The 24,158-nt window shown below is 42.8% G+C and overlaps 2 protein-coding genes across 9 annotated transcripts in view; one reads left to right on the top strand and one right to left on the bottom strand.

Annotated features, from left to right (window-relative positions):
• LOC122417140 (KH domain-containing, RNA-binding, signal transduction-associated protein 3-like) overlaps nt 1–2,470 on the top strand; it is a 54,697-nt gene extending 52,227 nt beyond the window's left edge. For 2 of the 4 annotated variants that reach the window (XM_043430414.1, XM_043430413.1), the window contains exon 8: nt 218–1,371. In XM_043430414.1, coding sequence (XP_043286349.1) covers nt 218–318 — 101 coding nt within the window. In that variant the 3' untranslated portion in view covers nt 319–1,371. Of the gene's footprint in view, nt 1–217; nt 1,372–1,797 lie in introns of those variants that run through there. The other 2 variants (XR_006262235.1, XM_043430415.1) reach the window with 2 other exon arrangements.
• A 786-nt stretch (nt 2,471–3,256) lies between these two features.
• TfAP-2 (transcription factor AP-2) overlaps nt 3,257–24,158 on the bottom strand; it is a 153,117-nt gene continuing 132,215 nt past the window's right edge. For all 5 annotated transcript variants that reach the window (XM_043430579.1, XM_043430578.1, XM_043430575.1 and 2 more), the window contains 5 exons: nt 18,616–18,814; nt 14,239–14,357; nt 6,521–6,662; nt 6,100–6,271; nt 3,257–6,024 (listed from right to left, as the gene is read on the bottom strand). In XM_043430579.1, the coding sequence (XP_043286514.1) occupies nt 5,887–6,024; nt 6,100–6,271; nt 6,521–6,662; nt 14,239–14,357; nt 18,616–18,814 (770 nt within the window). In that variant the 3' untranslated portion in view covers nt 3,257–5,886. The remainder of the gene's footprint in view (nt 6,025–6,099; nt 6,272–6,520; nt 6,663–14,238; nt 14,358–18,615; nt 18,815–24,158) is intronic.

Genomic DNA, 24,158 nt, shown 5'->3' with positions numbered 1-24,158 from the left:
ACGTAGATGAAAAAAAAAAGAAACGAAACGTTTTTTGCACTTGAACGTTGCAAATTTCGATTACGTCTCTAATGAAATAAATAATTCAAACAAAAAAAAAGGAAAAAGAAAAAAAGCCAGTGACAAGTGAAAACTTTTGAATTTAAATAATAAAATTCAATAAAAATTCAAATATAACGATTAACCGATATGCATAAAATCAATAAATATTTCGCAGACGATTCATCGAGCCGTGCTTGGAAATCGTACAAGACGACAACTACTGCGGGCTCGACCTCGCGCTATCGCTCCGCTCCGTATTCCCGACCTACGAAGTAAATGCTTCAGTTTATCCTTCGCAAAAAAAGAAAAACGAAAACATACATAAAAGTATAAACTTTTATAAAACTCTATTGACGTTGAAGCTTCCTAAACTTCCTTCTCGTCCCATAAAATGGATTAAACAGACCAATAAATGAATCAATAAAAATGCCCCCTTCCTCGATTCCCATTTTACACAAGCGTAGCGCTCTCTCTGGCTCTATCAACATGTGTTTAATCAGAAAACAAGCCACGAAATCAACGAGCAAACGAAAAATCACACAGAAAATACAAATATGTAAAAAACAAACGAAAGAACAAACAGAACTGCTGTTAATTATTATTCGAGGAAAAAACAAATTGGGAATCCGTAAAATCATTTTAAACATTACACTATCCCTCCCGACTATTTACTACTTACTAGTATAATATAATAATATTAATATAAAAACGTTACGTTGGTCATAACGAATTCAGTGTTTATCTGTGTACTTCTTAGATACTCTAAAGACACACGAAATCATTATTTCGTTTGATTGTCCATAAGAGCAATCGAAGGGTTAAATAAAACCAACAAAAATTATATGGGCTTAGTAGATACTTTGAACTAGTGCGATATAAAGCAACATAAAACGAAAAAAAGAGAAAAGTTTATTAATAAAATGGTACTCTCCCCGCCCCACCCCTCTTTGGGGGGGGACATAATATACGAACGTATTACGGAATGTGATTTTGGCAAAATAAATGAAAAGAAAAGCAACAAATGTCACGATATAAATAAATATTATTTATCTCACAACGATTGATCGACAACTCAGCACGTCGAACTATGTAGTTGTGATCGATATTACTAATAAATGAATAAATTGACGTAAAGTGTTAATAACCATGGCAACATTATTTCAGAAAACAATACGAAAAAGGTATTGATGTTCAGATCATTAAATTATCCGCGAATCAATGAAATAACGTTGTAAACAACAAACAATTATTGTAACAAAATGAAAAATCGACGAAAATCTATGTATAATTGGAAAATCCGCTCTAATACAGACAGTTAATAATAACAAAGCATTCGCGTTTGATGAATAATTTATAAATAAATCATTAAATCGATCATGTGAATCAACCTGTTATTCCAATATCATAAGAAACGGTTTAAACTTTGTTCATAATTTCGTCACTCAAGATGTTTTGCGTGCGTGATCCTAGAAATTGGAATGGGACACTGAAGAAAACGAGGCAATTTCGTGATTGGAATTTTCAGCATTTCAATCACTGAATTCCCATGAATAAATTTGACCTTTGCATTTGACTGGTCACGCGAAACATCTTTGAAGCAATATTTTGAATACAATTGAAAAAGAATTTCAAATCGTTGCTTACAACGTTGTTCTGAAAATAATTGTTCACTAGTGATACGCTGTTGTATTTTTGTTCTCATCTGCAGCTCTGTTTATCAATGAATTAACACCAGTTTGCCTATCTTCCTGTCAGGTCTATAGAAGAGTCCTGCAGATCGCGTTGGAACGCGCTCTCGTGGCTTGAAATGTTTTTCATCTCTCTGAAATCTCGGATTCGTGAAGTACCTCGATGTGAGTATACCGCTCGTGTGCTCTTTTTTTTTTTTTCTTTTCTTTTCGGCAAACGTTCGGCTCGATGTAGCTGAAAATTTTTATTTGTTTCCCCCCATCATTATCCAAAAAGGAATCCAATTATTTTATTTTTTCGTCAACTCCCAAAAACGTTTTCACTAAGAACAAATTTGGGGGAAAGAAAAAGAGGGAAAAATTGACAATGAATTGTGATGAATTTATGTGTGCCACAGCGAGTGATTTTTTTCAGGAGAAGAGAGAAAACGAAACATAAATTGCGCTGCTGAATTTTTTTCTTTCATCGAATGTAACGGGGGAGGCAATGAGAGAGAAAAATGAGAGCAAAAAGAGAAACTAAAAGAAAAAAAACAATAAGAATGTAACTGCCAAAATAACCGTCCGACGTCGCGGACATTGCCCAATTCTTTACAGGTTCGTCGATTATTCAAACTGTCGAAGAATATTTTATATTATGTGCCTTATAAACGATAAAAAATCAAAGAAACACAAACAAGCAACCGATCACAAATAAAGGACTCTGTGAGTCGCCAAATCGATATTTATTTATACCTAAATGTGGATTTTCATTCTTCTAGCATCGTGTCATGCTTTCTTCCAATCACTTCTTTCCCGTCACTTCTTCAAATCTTATTTCCCCCCTCTTCAACTCCCCCTCTCTTCAAAAAGTAAAAAAGTTCGTCCTCCATCGTTCGTACTCAGACTGTTTTCCCGTGAGGACAGTTAGAAAAAATGGAAAATCTCGAAAATCCTCATATTCGAGTATGCGGGAGTAAAAGAGAAAAAAAATCGTCGCCCATTCTCAGATTTTTTACTGCAACGGTTCATCCGTCAGATCGATTTGGAAACGCTGAACCGTCATAAATCAAGACGTCATCCGCGTACATGCAGTGCAAAGCAGGTCTCGCCCTGGCTTTTCTTTTGATGTACTTGGCATCGAGCGCAGCGATTGTGGTTTTCCGACATTTCGGCAATGTACTCGAGTCGCCGCCGCCATTCTCAACGGGAAGGGCTTCGAAGCTCCAGCCGGTTTTTCCAATTCTTTCGAGAGATTTTTCAACACTTGGCATCCAGTAGCTAATTATTTTTTAAATTAAAGAAATTTGCGGAGGGTTCGCCGCGAATTCTGTGATCCCTTTGACCGTCGGTTGGTATCTCGAAAAAAATCGGACAGCTCTAGCGATCCCTCGTTTTACCAACAGTCGGTAAGTTAGAAATTCTTTTTCTTTAGCGACCGCGAAAGCGTTTATCGTCGCTAAGTAACCCCCGTTGTAGAGCGCAAGATTGACCGATGATAAGATAGGAACAAAAATGATCTCGTCTCACAGTGTATAGTCACGATATAGATTGCTTAAAAACAATATTCTTATTTATTTATCACACACCAATATACAAAAATGAACCGTATTAATATCAGAATATAATATACTACGAAAATTCAAATATATATTTTAATAAAGATATATCTGAGTATCTTACAAGATTGGGAATGATGTTTCAATGTGGAAACAACAAACATATAAATGAAAAAAGAGAAACATCGTCTACAACATTCGTCACAGTTGGCACAGAAATTCTGGTAGAAAAGATCTCGTTTTTAATTATCGTTCGTTTTTTTTGTTTTTTCTGGTTTTTTTTCTTTTTTTTTTCATCCTTCTCTTTCTACGCTCGTCTATCTCGATTATAAATAATTCATTAATTTATTTCGATCTTAAAAGTTTAAAGAGTCCACTAATTAGTCGTGATTAGTCAAAACAAGGAGTCGGAAGTGGGAGTTTCGTTTTCATATTCTTTCCATATAACTCGTTTTTCTCTCTCTCTTTCGTCTTTTAAATCTTTTCCTAACTAATTCTAAAATCTTTTACGATGCGCTTGTCCACATTTGGCCAATTGATATACAGAGATGTCTCTCGACACTTTCGTAATAACGAAACGAATTTCCCCTCCCCTCACACACCCTCTCGAGCGCCGATCCATTATCGCGAAGTAATCACGAGACAGCGAGATTCTCCGGTAATAAAATAATTGCAACGATTCGGGCGAGCATCCATTTTTTTTATCATTTCTTCTTGAAACCTCTCAACGAGAGATTATTGTCGCGGAATTTTCTTCTCCTTCACTTTTTCCTAATATTGTTTTTGCTTCCTTTTTCTAATACAAAAAAAAACAAACAAACAAACAAACATGGAATGTAGCACGTTATCCAATGATACCGTGAGATAACCGTACATGAATATATCACAAGAAAGATTCAAATGCTCTGTACACTTTTTTTTTCTCGGAACATCAAATGCTCTCAAGTATCAACTTATTTTTTATTTCGAATTATATATAATATGAATTTTTTGCTTTTATATACGTATGTATAATATATATTTATATATTTATATATCTAAAGTTTAGTTACAAAGTTAGATATGTCTCAGGTTCACCTGATATTGTACTTGAAACGATTCTCAATGGGCCTCCTCGCAATTAGCACGATTTCGAAAGCGCCCACATATTTCATAAGATATTCTCGCTTGTGTCAACGCGCTCGGTGTCCCCCTTTCATTTTTCTCATCTATATCCGTATATTTACTTTTAATTTTAACTTTTAATTTTTATTTATTTTATTTATTTATTTGCTTTTATATCTTTTTAGTTCCTGTAATATCGCTATTATCATACATGTAATACGTATTTTTTGTTTTGTTGTTGTTGTTTTTAAACCCTTTCCCGAGACGGCGGTACGGCGTCTCGTGAACGTCCTCTTCCCTCCTCAAATATTGTTTCTCAAGCCCTTAAACTCTGCGATAATACGAAGTCTCGCTTTTTTTTTTTACAACGTTATTTAAAGAATGAAATAATGTAATAATAATAATCATAGAAATTAGATAACTGATTGGCACATTTGTAATGGCAAGTTTTATCGCATTGGCACTATTTTTGTTTTCGAAAGCTGCGTCGCTCATTATTCAAAGGATTTTAAAATATTGGCTCATATGGTTATCGCGATGGTGAACTCGAGATTACTCAATGTTTTTTTGTACTCGTCCCGAATCCGTATGACGTGGTAGTGCAAGGAAAGATCGATGAGGTTGTGGGAGAGAAACATTTCGTCCCTCGAATCTCTCTCTAGCAAGATTCAGGCTGGCGAGTTGAAAGAATATTATTTCATAGAAATACTCTGGTTGTAGCCTCGGACAGCTTGCGGGCAATTAGTGAACGATGTGATTCGCTTCGTCCAAGGAATGAGCAGTTTTCTAATGATAAATTACAGCCAAAACAATATCGAGAATAAATCGTAAATCTTTATAGTTAAAAATTGTCATGGAATAAATAACTTTTCATGGAAGATCTGAGGAATTGATTCTTTTAGAATAAGAAGAGGGGCGTGTCGAGGGCGGTGACAATATCAAAGAAATTAGTGTGAAAGGGGAACAATGAATAAAAGATCGACGAATGGCTCATGCCTCCCAATCTCCATAGAGAGATAAACGCTTTATGGCGTTTCGTCGGTTCTGTACACACTCGAGAACGAAATTTCTCAGTTTCCCAATCATTTTATTCTCACGCTCATTCACCTACTCGTTATATATTTCTTTTAAGTAATTTTGCCTCTATTGACCGGCCAACCTCCACGTGCCCCACGTGTCATTAATTACGAAATTGTTTGCGAGTACTTAAAAAGACACGATACTTCTATATACATCGATAAACATATACCAAGATGCAGTAATTGCAGTAATTAATGGTCCAGTGTCCTTTTCTCGCATTCCCTCTGAACGAGTCACTTTTCTTTCTCTCTCTCTCTCTCTCTCTCTCTTTTTCTCTCCCGATTCCTACACGTGTCCTTTTGCTTTATCTTTCACGCAGTTATTTCTCCATGCGACTCGCTTTCCTCCTTATTGCTCTCAAATGTTTATGAATTGTAGGGCCACGAGTGGCTTATCGAGGTTACCACGTTCGAGGTAGGCAGGACTTCCGGGCGTCACTTCTTCATGTCATTCATCAGCGAGCCGTCCTTGTTCTTGTTCGCGTCCAAATTCGACTGTTGACTGCTCGTCACCCCACTTCCATTTCCCGGATACATCTTTTCCAGATGATTCAGGGACTCGCTTAGGAACTTCTGCAATTTTCAAATTATTCGCTCATCAGATACGGGCTCATTTTATCTCGAAAATTCTTACTGAATTATTTTTACCTGTATAGCCGTGAGTGCAGCAACGATCGCCGGGCTTCCGAATCCGTGTGATATTAATGAGAAATTCGTTAAATGTCTTTGTATATTCGGGTCTAAGATGTGTGGTGGTCTCGTGTTGCACAACGGCGATCTGTCCTGATTCAAAAGATCCATCAGCTCTTTGGTGATTTGTCTAAAGAAGGAGTAAAAAAAAAGATAATTTTTTAGCGAAACCTTTTTTCTTTTGCACACGCTCGAGAAAGACTTTCGTATGATTGTGAGAGCCAGCGCAGAAAAATCCAGAAATGATGTGCATAGATGGAGATTTCTTGGAACCTGCTCGAATTTTATTCGAGCAATAAAATTCTCGTATTTTCGTGGAGGAAGAGAAGGGAGCGTGCGAAAGTGAATGAACTTTTGTTCCTCCGAGTACAATACTCACTTGGTCGCATGAAGAAGTTCTTTCCTCCTGTAGGAATCCTGAGGTTCGCAGTGCTGTCGACTCAGATATTCGGCAACTTGTTTCGCAGGGAACTCCGTCTCGCAAACGTATCCAAAATCTCTCGCAAGGTGAATAGCCTCGCCTGGAAGGAGAAGAGAAAATGGCGTTTTATTATTTCGTTGGAAAATACTGTCTCGAAATAAAGCGTCAAGGAAAAAAAACTGGAAAAATGCACGACGGTCGTGTCGAGATTTTTCAGGTTGAAACGAAAAATAGACGCTTCCATGGTATCATGTCGGAATTTTGCTGAAGCCTTCGGAGGATAATCCTAATAACGTTTTCTCACTCGCGAGTCTCCGCGATTCCTCAACCAGACGGAGAGCGAATCAACACACCAACAGCTCGCAAAGAGCAACGCAAGGAATGATGGTTACATTTTTCTTGCGCTACAAGTTCCTACCTCCAGTGACACGCGTTCCCGCGGCCACTGTCGACAAGATAATGATGACACTCTCAAAGAGCCATTCCCCCCGGATTTCTCGATATATTTATTTCTCTCTCTCTCTCGAGAAAGAGAGACTCGAAAAGATAATTGAATAATTAAGGTAGATCATGCCCGAAGGATCGTATTTTATGGGAGTTTAAATTGGATCGATTTTTACTCCCTAATTAAGGATACAATCACTCTAAATTAATGTCAGAGTTATTAATTCGATATTGTAAATAGAAAAAATGTCAACTTGTTTTTTGGCGAATGAAAATACGCACGCCATTCATTAATCGAGGATCCCTGACGCCCCTGGCGAAAATTCTGTAGTTTTTTATGAAAAAATCGCATTAGAGATAGCGCAAAGGGAAAACTCAAGGTGAAGTCGATGAAGAAACAAGTATTAATATAAAGACAGAAGGCTGCTGTGACAGGAATGGGCCAAGCCAAGAAGAAACAAAGTGCCGAAATGAGCAAATGTGAGGTTACACGAGTGTAACATTAAATACTTCATTGTTGTTGTGTACGCTTTTCGTAAACTTCGTAAGAAGCGCGCGTTCATTAAAAACGATTTTTTACGTAATTGGTTATTTACGTTATTATTACGTTATTCCCATTTTCTTCAATTTCAATATTTTTTATATTTTTTGTCGTTACGAATGATTTTTGGACAAATTTTAATATAATCGGGATCGTGGCTCGAAAGTGCGCGTGTACCCGGCGCCACCCGCAGCGTTTCGTTCCGTACGCGTTGTGCAAAAACGTGCATTTGCTGTTAGCGTTAGCCATTCGGAGCTATAAGAGTTGGTGCCCGGGGCTCGCGCGCGCGCGCGAATTATCCAATTTTTCACTCTCTCGCCCCTCTCGAGTCGTTGAACACTTTCGACCAAGCGTAATGTTGCCTTCTCACTTTATTACATTTCAATTATTTCACAGTACATTTGGTGCCCCGTGTGGGATTCGCGGGCACTTGAAAAGCGTTTTCTTCTCACTCGCTCTTCCATTTTTCAAGCAGCGAGGAATGACCGGTGCCCTGAACTTTCTTACCATCTGGCTAAACGCACTGCTGGACGTTAATGAACAATCGAACGTGAACTTTCTCCCGGGGAGACTCGAATAGACATTTTTTAATGCCGCAAATATTTCGGCCACGCAGCTCGGACCTTTTCAGAAGCGTATTTCTTCGTTTTTAACGAAGACGCGTGAAAGTTATACAACGAGGAAGGATTTATGCCCGTGCAACTTCGGTTCGTTCCCGCGCAGCGTCAAGTGCGCGGACAATTCGTCGGGAGATCTCGAGAATCTGGTAACGAGCTCTCGCGCGTTTCGACGTTGAAGCCGGAGCATACGTGAAATTAAGGAGTGAGAGCTGCTTCTTTGTTGAGCAACCGAGAACCCATTTTTTTCCTTACGATTTCAATTTCTATGCAGTAATAGCACGAGCTCGAAGCCCATCGTTTTGCGGTCACTCAGCCCGTTTGAGTATCTCTCAAAGCCGATAATAACGAGTGTAAAACATCTTCGAACGATTCCACTCGAGATGCTCCAGATTCCAGGAGCTTTTTTCATCCTCGAAAAAAATACGGAAGCGCGAAGCCTCGCGGAGTTGTCTAATTTTCCTGCAAATCGTAAAGCTCGCCGTGCGGTGCGCTACTGCGCGCGAGTGGTCCACCGCACGCCAACAGCGTTAAACTACCTGGTAATTCGACCTCTGTATGCATACTACACTCGAGAGACAATGCTCAAATTGGAGGTAATTGTTTGAGTCAGCAGCTCAACTTTTCCACACTGTACCGGATGCTCGTAGCAAACAAGCATTGTTTAGATAATATCGCACAATTCCAAGAGTTTCCAGACTCGTTTACCGGTGAAAAATAAACGTGATCTAATTCCTCAAACCGTTATCCCAAAGGGGTAACGTGCATGAAAATTCGAAGTTAAATACTTAACGATATATATTTAACGAACAAAATTTCCTCGCTTCAGTTCTGGAATGCGTTTTTTTGTGAACTCCTGCAGCTTTCCCCATCCCAGAGAACGCTTTTTTTTTCGTTTTTTTTTTCGTTTTTTTTTCGACAGTTGGTTCGATCGAGAACCCACAAATTGTCTCGGATTGGCAAGATCACTGCGTGTGCGCGCATCTTCTCGATCTTCTCGCTGCACACACGTTTATGTCCAGACGCGAAAGTGCAATGCTCGCTGCCAATGATCGAACCGATCTGAAACGATGTACGAGAATCATATCGAGAAACTTATGCAGAATCTTTGGCGGGTGCTTCTCTAAGTCACGCTCACACGGACGCACACAGACTCGAGGGAAGGTACGGGAGAGAAATCTTGAAGGTTGTGAGTCCATTGGCTCGCGGAGATGATCACGTATTGAGAGAGACCACAAATGACGTTCCATTATCTTCGATAATAGAGAGAGAGAAGGAGCGAGGAGAGTCGGCCGGGTGGGGGGGAGAAGAATAATCGCGAAGCTTTTTGCTCGAGGAAAAGATTTCGGGAATTCTCTTCCGCGTACAATGGGCCCCGCGGAGTATTTTCTCCCGGGAAATACTCCGCGATACGTGTACATAAAAATAAAAATGTGAGCGCGATGTTGGCGCATACCTGGGCGAGAGTAACCCGTGAAAATAATTGGACGCGCGGTGCAGAGAGTTCGAAGAGAGTCACCGATCCCGGGAGGAAGATAATAATATCTCGGTCCACCGAAAGGAGAAGCGACCGCTGAGTTTTTCTTCCTTCTTTCCGCGGTGGCAGCAGCAGCGGCGGCATCGCAGCGAATGCGAGGACAAAAAATCGAGTGTACAGGGCCCTTCAAAAGCGGGGAAAACGCACCTCACGCGTGTGCTCTCAGGCATGGAAAAAATGGGGGACGAAAATGGAGAGCAGAAATGAGAGAAGCTCGAGTGAAAGAACGCCAACGTGAATCGATCACACGTTCGTTATTCGTATGGAGATGAGGCCGGCACGGCTCGCCGCATTCGAGTCTGTAAACCTGTGTATATATTCGCTTTCGCGAATCCTTTTGTTTCAATCCCTCCCTCCCTCCCGCCGGTCTCAGACACAATCCCGCTGGTCAAACACGAGAGAACAAAGTCATGAAATGCCAGAGAAAAAGGGGATAACAACAAGTGGCGAAACACCGGTACGAGAGCCGGATGAAAAAATGGAGAATGAGCAGGCAAAGGAATAAAAAGGAGCAGATGGCCGAGGAAATGGCACACGCGCGCACACACACGTGAGAATCGTAATGTCAGGTGGTCGGGAGTTACCGTTGTTCTCACAGCATCCTCACACGCCCTCGTCCTCGCCGCAGCGCGCTTTTCGACAATCTTAATTTCTTCTTCTGTTCCCTTTCCCGCCCCTCCTCAGCCTCTGCTGTCTCGCGGTTCTTTCCCTCCGGAGAGTCATAAAAACCTCGTCGATTCATGGATCGTGCAGCAAAAAATGAGCTCTATGAAGCAGTTACTCTCGAGTCTCGACGCCCACGATTCGGCGATTCATCCTCTACGATTGTTCGCGCAGTGAGACACTCGCACATTAGAGAAGAAAAGGCACTGAAAGAACGCGCAATGAAGAGGAAAGAGACGAGCGGTCTTCGTTGCCGCTGAATGCCAAGCCTCCTCCTCCGAACGCTAGAATTGAAAGAGAAATTTCGCGAGAGCCGTTAACGCTCCGCACGCACTTATTTCCATATTGCGTAATCTCAAGCATTGTGTTTGTCTAGCTCGAGCCACGAGAACGTCGAGAGAAAGACGTTAACAAACATTCGGACCACGCACGCGAAACGGCGCGCGAGTGTCTGGTACTTTGTGACCGAAATAGAAGAGACGCAATCCCATTAATGGGCGAGAAGAAATTGGACGATCGATGGTCCTGCGACTCGAAACTTCTCTCGATTAATTACAGGCGCGATACCTATTCCCGAATTCTTTGAAAATCAATCCTATTTTGATCGGAGTCTCAAGATACGAAAATAAAATGAATGAATTTATAAAAGTCGCCGAAACGGGGCTTCCCCCGACTCTCGGATTTCGATGCCGCGGAGCTCTTTCCTTGCTTCTTTATTTATTCTCATCAGGGTCGTTCTATTTCGATATGGAAAACGGCGCTAAATCGATTCGATGAGCCTGGAGAAAAACGGTGACCTTCTCACTCGGTCTTCTCGTCAAGTGGGCGGGGAATATTGATCGATGGGACTTACGAGCGTTATCTTAAGTGCGAAAAAACGGATGACGGAAGTCGAAGATGAAGAATAAACGAGAAATAGACGATCCGGAGAGAGAGAGGGAAGAAGAAAGAGTGGCAAAAAATTGGCCAGAGAGTTGCGAGGAGTTTGGAGAACGACGAGATGAAGTGCAAAAACAAAAGTATGGAGAGGCAGCAGCCAAGCGAGAGGGAGAAGTCCGAAGAGGAGAGAAGAGAATCTTCGGTTGAAATACCTGCTGGCGAGCGTAGGCGAGGAAATACAGGGTACTTCATCTACCTCCTTATCTCCTACTTTTCCCTTCTCTCTCTCCCCCTTTCTTGCATTTTCATCTCGCAGCGTCGACACGTGAGAGCCCAACAGGTTCTCGCGCCTTTTCTTGCCTCGAAACGTTCGCGTTACATCACAGACGTCGCGAGCGCACACGTGGCAATCAGGCACGAATTTACGGACGAATATTCCCGCGGAGCCGAAGACACTCGGACATTGAGACTCGAACGATACGGTCCTCCGCGCTGGTCATCCCGACACAAAACCTTCTGGCACTGCGAGAGGTTCCCACACTTTCTTTCGTCCTCGCGAGCAGTCCAGCTCGCGTCGAATCACCTCTCGCTCGGACTTTCAACAGGCTCGTTTAAAAAATAAACAAACGAATAAATGCAATAAAAAATTGGAAAATAAAGGAAGCGAGGCAACCGTGAAATCCCCTCGGAGCATCACGTATAGTCCCGAGTCTCCGCTTCACCTCTCAGATAATTCGTAAACTCACACTACTTTTGTACGTAAAGAGGAGATCGCCATACCTTCATATATATTTATGTTCATGTGTACATGCGCGCGCATAGAATCCCGTCGGAAGATCCAAGATCATCAAAGCTCGCCATAAAACGTCCTCGTACCCGCGAGGGCCTCCTTTAATGGCGCAAACGTCGTTCCCCCCCCCCCCCTCCCCCTCCTTTTTTTTGTTGTTTTTCCTACACTTTTATTTTTTCAACAACCGCTTGTTTGTCATGAATGAGAAAAAGCGCAATTTTAAGGACGCCTCGTGTCGAAACGTCGGCGGATTCGATTGAAGTGCCATCAAGCAACGCGCGTGCAGTGTTTTTCTTTGACGACAATATTCCAAGCTCCTTTTCAAAGAACAGCCACACACGTGGGCGTTGGAAACTTGGCGCTGCGTGTGGCTATTCAATTCCGATTTTATGCCGCGACAATGTACACTAATACCCGTTACGATAAAATCGCGATGACTTTAACCTGTCACTCCACGAGGCTCGAATCTCCGAGGCTCTCCGCATCCAGCTCGTAAGCGCTCGAAAAATATATCGTTGGAAAGTTCGTCGAGGCATTTTTGGACTCGCCGAGTCCAATTTTTCCATAAATTTTCTTCATTTTTTTCGCTTCCACTCACCATCCCGTCGCATCATTTTATCCCGCCTAATTGACATGCGCCTTTTTTTTAACGAAACAATTCGACGCTCGTGCGTGTATAACGAGAGGAAGAAAACTCATTTTATTCGGCTTATAACGATGTTGAACAATCGATCGCGGCGATGTCCACGAGTACACGAGGAGGAACCCAAATATCGCTCGATCACATGTCACGTCGAATTAAACGTCTCCTGCTCGTTATCCTTCTCGATCTCCTCTTTTCAAGATCACGAGACCGAAAAAGACTTAATAATACGGGAGATCCTGTTAAAAATGTCTCTTCTTCTCTCGTGCGTCACGAGCCTCCGACCCGAAACGCGAGAACGAAGAGAATCTCGTTTTCGTCTGATTCCAGTGAAGTTTCCGTTGCTTTTGCTTATCTTCAGTCAGCAGAGCTTTTCAACGTTACATTTTGTCATGAAATTTGGGAAGAAAAACCGCTAAACTGTTGGAGCCTCTAAATTTCTCAGTTATTTTCGAGCATGCCCGAGGGCCGTTGCTCCCAAAAAATACGAAAACTTTCGACGCCTTCTCGTCAAACAAAATTACGTTTTACTAAGACGCCGATCCCAGAATCTTACGGAATTTGATACGAACCGAATCGATCGCATGTCCCGGAGTCTCGATTACTCAATTTAGTGAGTTCGAACGCGTGGAATACTCGATTCCTCGTAATCGGATCAGCCAGCTCCGTCGAGGAGTATCATCAAGAGCTTTCCTTCGTCAGGAGAATCCGAAAACGACGCTCGAGTCCATTGAACACTCGAGGCAGGCGGGCAAATGAAAAGTGTGAAGCAAAATTTGCACCCTCGACCGAGAATCAATCGGCCAGAGAAACTTTCCGTTCGTTAGTCCGCGCGAGAGGCTAATTAGTTCGGAGAGTTATTCCCCCCGATGATCGTACATATCGAAACAAATGTACATCAAAATAAAGAGTTCTTTTGGACGCAAACTCAGCTCGGGGAGCACCGGTTATTAATAAGGAAGAGCGGAGCATCGGGTCTCGCGAGATACGTAACATTGTGTATTCACCTACCGCGGTAGGCTTGTGAGCCGCTTCGAGATTAAGAAAGCGACCGCAGGAGCGAGACGGCCAAGTGGCCGAAGAAAGGAAAAGGAAAGAGAGGAGAAAAAACGAGTGGTCCAGTCCGGCTGTGTTTTATGCCAGGACCATAGCAACGCTCATAAATTATAATCAACGTCCGCACCAACACCCTGACAAACTATGACGATACGTATATGAACTCGTCTAATGTATACATATACGCGGTCATAAAATCGCTCGCGGAGCTCCGGAAGGCTGGTTCCCGAGACACCTGAACAGAAATCTCTCATTCTTTCATCCTCGTTTCGTGTATATTTGTACAATATTTTAGTACGTTCCTGGTTACCTGGTTATGGCGAACTAAAGTTATCTCGCGAATACTCGAACGAATTGTGTTCAATGACAAAATGGTAGTTAGAAAGATGGTTTTTTTTTTTTTTTTTTTTTTTTAATTTTTTTAATGAAGATGCTACTTTCAGGCTTTGGGCTGCTGGGAAATGGATTTGAGTTGTGAGATAAAATGTAGACTGGAAATGACTTACCTTCGACCAGGGACGTTAAGAGGGTTACGTTGGCAGCCTTCCTCCTTCCAGCGGGCAGGTTGAGTCCAATTTTCTCGAGTTTGTCCCTCAGCAGTCTTCCACCATTTTTCGACTTTGCCCTTTGAGAATAGAGAAGAAATGAGGATTAATTGGGGAAAGAAAGCATCGTTCGTATAAACGAAGTGGGACTGGTGGGAGGCGTCATTCAGAGCGAATAGCGTCTCCGTTGAGGCGTTACGTCATAAAAATGCCCCCGCAATCGCGAGCCTCGAAACGAGAGCGTCGCGATTTCGAAATGAGAATTTAGCCATCAATCATTTTGTTTGGAATAATGAAAAAAATGTGCAAGAAAGGGCGAGTGACGTGAGACCGAAAAATACAAATCGAGGCAGCATTAATGCCTGGCCGAGAGCAACGACTCGAGAAATCTCGTTGAAGAGCCTGAATGAGCGACAAATAATGGAAATTTGCATAACTCGTAGGCGCGCTCGTCGCGTTTCGATCGATTGATTATTTTCAGATTTCTTCGTCGTTAGCGAACCCGCTTTCGTGCAATTCCGCAGCAACGTGAAAGCTCCCGACGTCCGCGAGCAGATCACTGACCCAATTCGGCATTGGGCTGTGATAGGTTTGGACAAATATTTGTCCCAACATTTGAAAGAGCTTGAGGAGAGTAACAAGGAAAGTTGTCAAGCGGAGTGAGTGTGGATTTCATGAGAACCATTTCTCGCTTGACACTCACTAAATATCTATGCAACCATCAACTTTCTCTCTCTCCCTCTTTTATATGGACGTCCTGGCCATGACTATCAATCATTCTAAGTTGTTGGTCCAGGTATAACGGGGCCTAGAAATGTTTTTGCCTCTCGAGATTCATCCGCGTGTACGCGAAGCCCGTTCATTCACTTTTGTTCCTTCCTCGCATCCTTCAAATATTTTCTCAAAGAAAATGTTCCTCCATTTGACTTTGACAGTTGTGACTCCGATTCACGTCCGGTCGAGCCAATGACAAGCAAAAGGACCGAACTCGTGAGATCCGCTGAGAAAAACCATCGGGGAATCACGCCCTTTTTTCTGTACATGTTTTCTGTGAATGTATATTGAATGATGACCCAAAATTTCAAGAGCTCGAGTTCATTCCTTGATACTCCCAATACGCCCTTAACCTACTTGAATCATCTACGTACGAAAGCCCAGCACGAAATGAGGCTCGTCAAATTCTCTCACTATAAACGTGCCTCATTGCGTACGATTCGTTTCACTCTCATTCTCATCGAAATTAAGTAAACTTTGACGTCAACAAATCCGGAAATCCGTGACTCAGATTCAATCGGGAGCCAAAATTCTTAGTTTAGTACCTCCGCTTGCACTTTTATTGGCACAAATGATCGAAGCATCGTTGCAATCGTGATCCGAAACTGGAAATTCAGTTTTTTCGTTCCTTCTTCCCTAAATTCGTTCCATTCTTCGTGAACTTCAGTTTGCGCCATCATTTGGAGCTCCGGATTCTCGCGCAACGCGATTTAAGAGTCGTTATAGCGTTTCCGGACGTGACGAGAAGCGCGCTTAAGTCATTACAGAGGCTTGTCTTGACGAGGAACAAATCTTGGTCCATTCGACTGGGAGAATATGCCGCGTCGTTTCTCTCCACCAGACGAGAGAGTCGAGGGGCTGCTTGTTCCTGGCGCACATTTCCTTTGGCTGTTTAGCTACCAAGGACAAGAGAATGAGACTGAAAGTGACGGAGAGCGAGAGAAGATTTGAATCTTCGACGTTTCGTTCTCTCATTCGTTAGAATTCCCATGATTTTCAGATGTGGGACGAGCATCGTTAGTTTCCTGAAGGCACCGTCGCAGCCTTAAGCGTCTCATTTTGGTAATGAAATCCAAAGAAGCCCATGAAGTAAGAAAACTCAAAAGGGATAAAGAGAAACCGTGCTCATCGTTTTGCAAGTAACGCAACGAACTGAACTATGAGAAATTCCAATTACAAAAGTTGATTTTTTCCATTCAAAAAGTGATCTAAATTAATGGGAACTCTCAAACTTTCTAAAGATGCAACTGCGCAAAATCATTCGAATTTTAATCGTAATCTAATAATAAAAATTAATGAAGGAACTTTATCCTCAGATTTTTCTCTCTCCGTCTCTCTTCCTTCTCGCACGTACAAACAACCTGGTGAGAACCGCGAGGGGTAGTAAAAAAAAGGTATGAAAATAAAAATAAGCTTGCGAATCAGATAAAGCGGAGGGAATATTCGCTATGCACACGTTGGATGCTGCGTGTAGCAACATAACCAGTTGAGTTATAAATCAAAGGCAGCCACCTTGTCAGTGAGTATTCGAGGATCTCGGCGCGAGTCCTCGAATGAGCGCGTTACAAAAACTTGGTATATTAAAATGAACCGTTAGAAACAAACATGCGAACCGTTATGATGAAAGAATGAGGAGGAGATAGGACGAACGAGAGACAAAAAAGAAAAATAGCCAAGCGAAGGGAGAGTGGGGGGAAAAGAGTTCAAAGCGACCCTCGGAATCTCCGTTTTTCGCGCTGACCCTACAATTTCGACTTCCTCCATTAATGGGATTCGATTTCGAGTAGCAAATCGTCGGATCACGTGTTCCATCGAAAGTGTGTCATTGTCGTATTACATTTCGAAACTAATTGACACCACGTGTCCGCGTACACTTATATTTTTATACTATTTTAATACGAGCATGAGTCGAGCCACGGGCATGATTTAAGGAGGCATTTAAGCAGCGTCTTTTCCTTGGGTTACATCGCTCGTGCGAAGGTACGTTTGTGTCGAGACTTTACCATCGACTGATTTATATCTCGACATAAATATGCTTTCGAGTTTTGGGCCCGGGACCACTGCTCTAGACCGGAGTGCTCGGAGGTCCCCTCTAATTTTTTTTTTTTTGTTTGTTTTTTTTTCATTAAAAATAGAAAAATTGAGGATTTCTTTTTCATTCCTCTCGTTGAACCAAATCACTCCGTGTAAAAACAGAAGAATGAAGATGAGCAGGAGGCGTTCCGCATTACGAAAAATCGAGCGTCATCCTCCCGGTCGAGTCTTTTTATCAGCTTAGGCCGAGAGGAAAGAGGGACGTGTGAATTTGGGTGTTTGGCGCGTGGGACGATGTAATCGTGTTTGGAGGTTTAACGGGATAAACCTGCCGGGTGCCGAGCCACACAAAAGCTATACAAATACGTGCACAGGGTGTCCGGAATAAAAATGCCAAAACGTCAGAAGCGCGTTGAAAATCGATAAGCATGAGAAATAATGTCTTCGAGTTTCCGTCTACAACGAGAGGCTTCTCAGATCGTTTGCAACGACGATTTTAACATATTTAGGTAAAGAGCGATGCTCCCCATCGTTCAGAGGACTTTATCGGACTCCCATGCAGCTCGTCGGCCGCGTACACGATCCCGAGAGTTTCCTCCTCGAAATTCCCGGCCACCCTGTATAGGCGAGGCTCGAGGGGGAAATATAATCGTCTGTTTGGTGCTTGGCTGCCGGTGCACATAAAGTGTTGTTAAAACGAAGATACGCCAGGAGGAGAAGGAGGAAGGTAAATGGGGAGGGGGGGGGGGGGAGAGTAGGAAGTGAGGAAGAGGCTGAAGAGTGTTCTCGAGCGACTCTCTCGTCTCTCCAGCTGGCCGCTCGGCTATCATCATTATTGTTATTATAACAATAATCATTATGATTATGCGATTACAACTCGGCTGGAATGAATGGGACAGGCGAAAGAGGGAGAGAAGAGTGGAAAGATAGAAGGAGAATTATAGTTGTGAATGAAACACCGTGTTGTGGCGAGAGCAGCGTCTATTTCGTGCATTCAATCGACAGAAGATTTACGATTCACCTCGGCCACTGCGTTCTCTCAGACGGTAGATAAAAATTCACGTAATATGTATGCACGCTTGTGAGTTTTTCATGAGATGCTTCGCGTGGATAGAAGCAAAATAGTCCACGCGAGAATCTCCGGAACAACGTAGCGCGGGCATATTTACATGAGTCAGTTGACTCGAGGCTGGCGCTGACCTCACTCTCCGCACTGGATCGAAGTCTTTTAGAATTCCTATGAAAAATTTCCCGATTCCGAGCCTCGATTAATCCGTGTCAATAAAATTGACGGAGTAGTTTTTAAAAAAGGTTTATTACCGGTGTTAATTAGTGGAGAATCTGTGCCACGGGTCCGCGATGGAGATTCATTTTGTTCTCACGCTGTGAATTTTCCCAGATTCCAATTCCCCAAATCCCTCATTTTTATTGCCCACTCAAACTTTTCTTCCAAACTCCAAAAGCCGCGAGCCCTTGAAACTCACTTTCCAAATATTCAACTCCGATTCTCAGATCCATCGTCGATCTTACCTTCGCAAAACCCCGCCGAGCAGACTCGCGTTGAGGCATTCCGGTGGCGATAATCGTCTCTGTACCTCCGCAACCGTAACTTTGTACTTGCTCGTGCTACTCAGCAGCGACAGTCTACCCGGCACCGAACAGAACACGTCCGACGGTTGCGTGTTTCCCGATAACATTGATTTGTCGCCCCTCTCCGACTGCTTCATGTCTGTAACAGCAATTTTCAAATTCAATTATTACTTTTCAGCCCCTTAAAAATAATCATTTCGAACAAATTTTATTTATTAACTCATTCGAAAGTTCAAAAAGATTCAAAAGGGGACCGTTATTTGACAATTATTTTCCAAAACCGCCCCTTAAACACCGCCATTATTTTTATATCATAATTTCATATTCAAAGTAACCATTTAATAAGAGAGATAGAAATCATTGTATGATTACAGAGACCTCGAATGCGTCCTCCTTCTCAATATAATCGCAATAATAATAATAATAATAATAACAGTAATAATGATAATATTGGCCGGAGGAGGCGGGTAGTTTAATTTAACGGGGCAATCGAGATTTTCGGACGAGTCGAGGAGTGCGAGGATGAGGGAAGCCCTTGAAAACCACGTGAGCAGATTACGTTGCGTTCACCATCCTCCTCTGAGAAAATATTCATCGAGACGCATCAATTATTTTATACTCTTGTGTATCGGTCACGTGATCTCGTGTCCGTATCTTCCAGCCCTTCTCGCGTTTCTTATTATTTTTATTACAGCACTATTTCACGAAATGCAGAATATTTACGAATAAATATTGTGCCGAGTGAACTTTTGTTAATGACAAATGCAGCTGGACCATTCGACGACGCCGATAACCAGCACTGTTCGCTCATTTTGTTTTCAATTAAGGTCCGACAACACATTTTGTACTGATTTTTTTGGTCCGAAAGTGCTGGCAATCGAATCGACGTTGCAGCACTTTGAATGGCTATTTTCGTTGTATGAATTTTGAGAGAATTTTCGTTCGGTTAACGAGAAAAAGTGTGGGAATTTTCGCACCTGCTTAACAATCGAGTATATGCTGCTGGCTGTAATACGAAATGATTTTATGCGGAGATAAACGCTCCGGTAAACGTATCGCTTTGTTATTTTAACTGTTATTCCAAGTAAATTATACTTCACTGTAATTATAAGTGGAATTCGAGTAAAACATTTACTGGCCGTTAATGCATTGGGCGGTAATTGGAGCGAAATTGTTTTTTCCCATTTATTGTCCCTCCGCATCGGTTGCTGCGCGCGTCAAACGGCAAAGAATGCGCGGGCTCGTGAAATCGGGTGGCAGCGGAATCATGGAAATGCAGAATTTTATGATATTTGCATAGAAAAAATGTGGGGAGAGAAAATAATAAATAAAAGTGCGGAGCCTCGAGACCACTAATTTCTTCTCGAGAGGCACACGAAGGAATTTCCAAATCTTTTCCAGACTACGGAAAGCCCGATGAAAAATAATTCACTTTGTCTCGGAAGCCGAACATTATGAATGCAAACTTCGAGGAATTTCTTGCATGAAAATTATTAAATACGGTGGGTGCGCTCCCGCGTGCTCGATCGCCAGTATCGATAAGTTCGATGTCGTCCCACATCGAGGAGAATTACACGCCAAATTGGTATGCCCCCGTTAATCTTCGGTCCGAGCTTACCAAAGCTCCCATCAGTTCGCATCGTGCCCACGTTATTTCAATACACGAGCATATTTACGTGTATAACTTTCGAGGCAATATCTTCGGAATATTTAAAATTTGCGAGCCCCGCGCACGCTCGTCGGACCAAACGCAAAATCCTATACATATACAGATCGATGCGATCCCGGACAAAGTATTACAACGATTGGAAAACTCGAGCCCCTCGAATATTCCTTCCTAACATATCGATAGTTTCCCGTTGTATCGGAGCCGCGGCCAGGTTCGATGCTCCCGAGGAATGCTTAATAATATCAAGAGTGCGTCTGCCAATTCTCCGCTCAAAAGCGCCATGGTCAGCGGGCTTTATTGCCCGGGCCGAAGCGTTGGCGAGTTTCACGATCGTATGAAAATGCACAAATTTTTTCATCTCCCGGGGAAAAGTATTTTTCGGAACGAACGCTTTCTGGATTTGAAGTTATTTCCCGTTCTAATGCGCGAGGAATCGAAAGAAAAAGAATCGATTTTCCACCAAAGTCCGAGCAAGTTTTTTACTTCTCCTGCTTCGCGAACGGAAAGTCAGTCCGGGAGGATAATAAATATTAGTTGCATGAGAGAAAAAAGTGGAGAGACGAACGCAGGGCAGGGAGAGGCAGCAGCGTAAAAAAGGAACAAATGGCCTGGGACAAGTTATTCGATAGCCATATATTACGAGATGCACCAGCAGCAGCAGCATCCCAAGGCACAAGTCGAATCGAGGAAGCGAGGCAACTCAACCGACAACGTAACGGTGAGTTCAGGCGTGTGCTCGCTCGATTCCCTCTCGAGATCTTGTCCATTCACGACAGACGGAGAAACAGAAGAAAAGAGAGAAAGCGAACGAGAGAGAGAGAGAGACGAAAGACATCGAGGTGTGAACGAAACGGATTCGAGAGATAATAATCCTCCTTTCTCGTCGAGATCTTAGCCGAGAAAAATTTACTTTGCCTCACGGAGTCCCCTGATCCCGCTATTCAAAACGATTCAAACTTTTTGTTCCTGCTCTCCTCGCTCGCTCTCTCCCACTTCTCGAATGAGAATACTTGATATGAGAATGAAGGAAACGAATACATTCGTTTAGAGTATTTACATGTGTATCATGATGGATTTTTAGACTCTTTAGACAACTTTTTTGGATCGCGTCATAAAACTCGAGTCCTCAGAACCAAACGAGTTTCTTCACTTTATTTTCTTTTCGCTCGCTCGTTTTTTTGAATTTTGAATCTCGAGTCGCGATCGACCTCTCGGAAATCATCAATTACCGGCAATTACGATGTTAATAATTAAGGCTCGAATTAAATTACGAAGCTTAATGCTGCTCGGGACTTCTCATCAGAAAGTCAGCGGGCAGGAGAGAGGGAGAGAGAGAGAGAGAGGGAGAAGTGATCTTTTCTGACGATGTTTAAGCTCCTCGATCCGTGGGAATCGATTGGATTTAAAGCGATGTCGATTAAGACTGCTCCAAGCTGATGCCTCATCCCGATGATTGTGCAATATTCCACAGACGTATGAAGTTATTCAGTATTAAGCAAAGTGGAAAACGTGCACGCGAACATCTGCGGCTCGCCTTCCGCGTACTTTTCCAAACTCGATTACATTTCCAGTCGATGATACCCCGACAGGGAATCGCGTCGAGACTCTAATTTCTCGTACCTTTGGACGATCCGTGCGTCCCTCGATAACGTCACGATTGTACGCTATACGTTCAATATATACGCGTTATATTTAGCCAAAGGGAGTGATCGTTTTGTATCGCGGAGTGACAGCGAACCGCGCGAGGAGGATAGAAATAAACGAGAAGCTCGTTAATATTATCTGTCCGTAATGAAAAGGTTCTCTTAACCGGGACTTACGTACGCGATAGAGAGCAAGCTGAGATCATTGAGCCAACAGAGAGTCGCGAGAAGAGATACGTTTCGAAGCTCCTTGTGTACTTACGTACACGCGCAGTCGGATTCGTACGTGTGAGCGTATAAACGCCTTTTAATGAAATCACGAGGCAGGTGTGAATGAGAACTCGGTGCCCTGAGGCTTCGTCTATTTACCGTCGTGTGTATACGTTTATGAAGAGCGTTTCAAATCTGTGCTCTATTCATTTTGTTACACGTTTATGCGGAGAGTTTGAAAAATTGATTGCAAAAATATGCTTGAAAATATGAATGAACTTATGGCAGAGTTTGCGGAGAATCGTGAAAAACGCCGAGTTTGTAAAGCACGAGGCGAGAAATAATTGGAGAGATTTCTCGCTCCGGCGACCACTCGCCTGCTGCTGCAGATGTCGAGTATTATTGTAATGGCCCACGGGTGGTAAAAGTCGAGGGTTGCAGAATCTCATTCAAGAAAATCTTCAGAGCTACCGCGCTCCTTCTTCAAAACAGCTTTACGCTCTTTTCCTACTTCTCGTACTTCACCGGAAACACTAAACTCACGCTCAATCTTCTTCTTACGTTTAACCCTCTCGACTTCTTCTTCTCCTTCTTTAGTCAGGACTCTCTGGCGCGCTCTGGTCAGATTATGACCACGAACATCTCACCACTCAATGGCCCGTTCCTCTCGCACCGAGACTCTTTCTTTCCTGCGACCAGAGGAATAAACATTTCTTTGAGCAAGAATAAGGAAATGACGTTTAGAATGGACGCTGGGGAGAAGAGTTGAAATAAGAAATCTCGCGTTATAGATCTACATCTGGACATTTACGGCTTCGAGGAGCTCACAAACATCCGAGAAGTCCATAAATGTAGAAATATTAAAACGAGAATTTCGAATGGGGCATAAAATTCATGGGTTTTTAGTCAAAAATCAGTTCGGAATGACTCTCGAAACTTGGAGCCTCTTTTTTCAAAGTTCCTCGTTTCCCTTCCGATTCCTGTGCTGGTCCCCGCAACATCTTATTTATCGCTCATTCTTCTGGCCGTTACGACCCTCTTCGTTGCGAAGCCTCATCGATATATATTTACACGCGATAAGTGAATCGATTGGCCAATTTTCCAATTCCCCCGCGGTCTGTTGTAGCTCATTTCCAACGAGCCGAGGGTGCGGAAAGACGGAGCTAAAGGGATTCGAGGGCTCTCCTTAAGTTCTGCGGTCTTCTCGCGTTGACCTCACGAACGCTAATGAACCGTGTGATTATTGTTATCGATAGATAAATCGATCCTGATTACATTGGCCGTGAGCAGAGGCGAGAGATAGATCGACCGAGTGCTCGCAGCTCCCTGTTGAGCGGTTTTTTTCTCCCTCCTCGAGATTCCATTTTAAGTGATTCGTGGTTATCTTGCGCCTTGCTTCGGCGAATCGAAGTTTTTGCGTTCCTCAATTCCGAGGAGGAAAAATGCTCAAGTTTTTGCAAAATATTGACTTTCGTTGAACTTTGAATTCTTTTCAAGTTTCCATGGCAGACGGGGGTAAAAACTCTCGGGAAAATTCGCTCGGGAATCGTTCGTTTGACCCGAGCCACGAATCCGAAAGTGTCGAACTTCGCGATCAGGAAGATTTCACTCAATGGATCTCTCCTCGTGGGGTTCGATGAAGAATCGAGCGCGAGTTTGTGAGGTCGATGAAGATCGAGACATCACGAGCTACTGTCGGGCCAATGTATTCCTTGACTTAATTTGCATAACCGAGTTTCTTTTTTTTTTCTCTCAACTCAAAGCCGTTTCTCTAATCTCATCAACTTTCAAATCGTTCACACGGAGCAATCTAATTTCCAAAGATTTGCTTCGAATAAGTGTGTTTAATGAGTTTCCGCCTGTACGAAGTAGAGTCAGCAATTATCGTAGAATCATTGGGGCCCATTCATAGGCTCGCAAAAACTTGGCCTTTTTCTTAATTGCTTCTCACGAGAGCAGGG

Source organism: Venturia canescens, chromosome 10 (assembly GCF_019457755.1).
Source record: "Venturia canescens isolate UGA chromosome 10, ASM1945775v1, whole genome shotgun sequence".
NCBI classification, from domain to species: Eukaryota; Metazoa; Arthropoda; class Insecta; order Hymenoptera; family Ichneumonidae; genus Venturia; species Venturia canescens.
The sequence above is the reverse complement of the archived record's forward strand: the minus strand, read 5'-3'. Positions and strand labels throughout refer to the sequence as shown.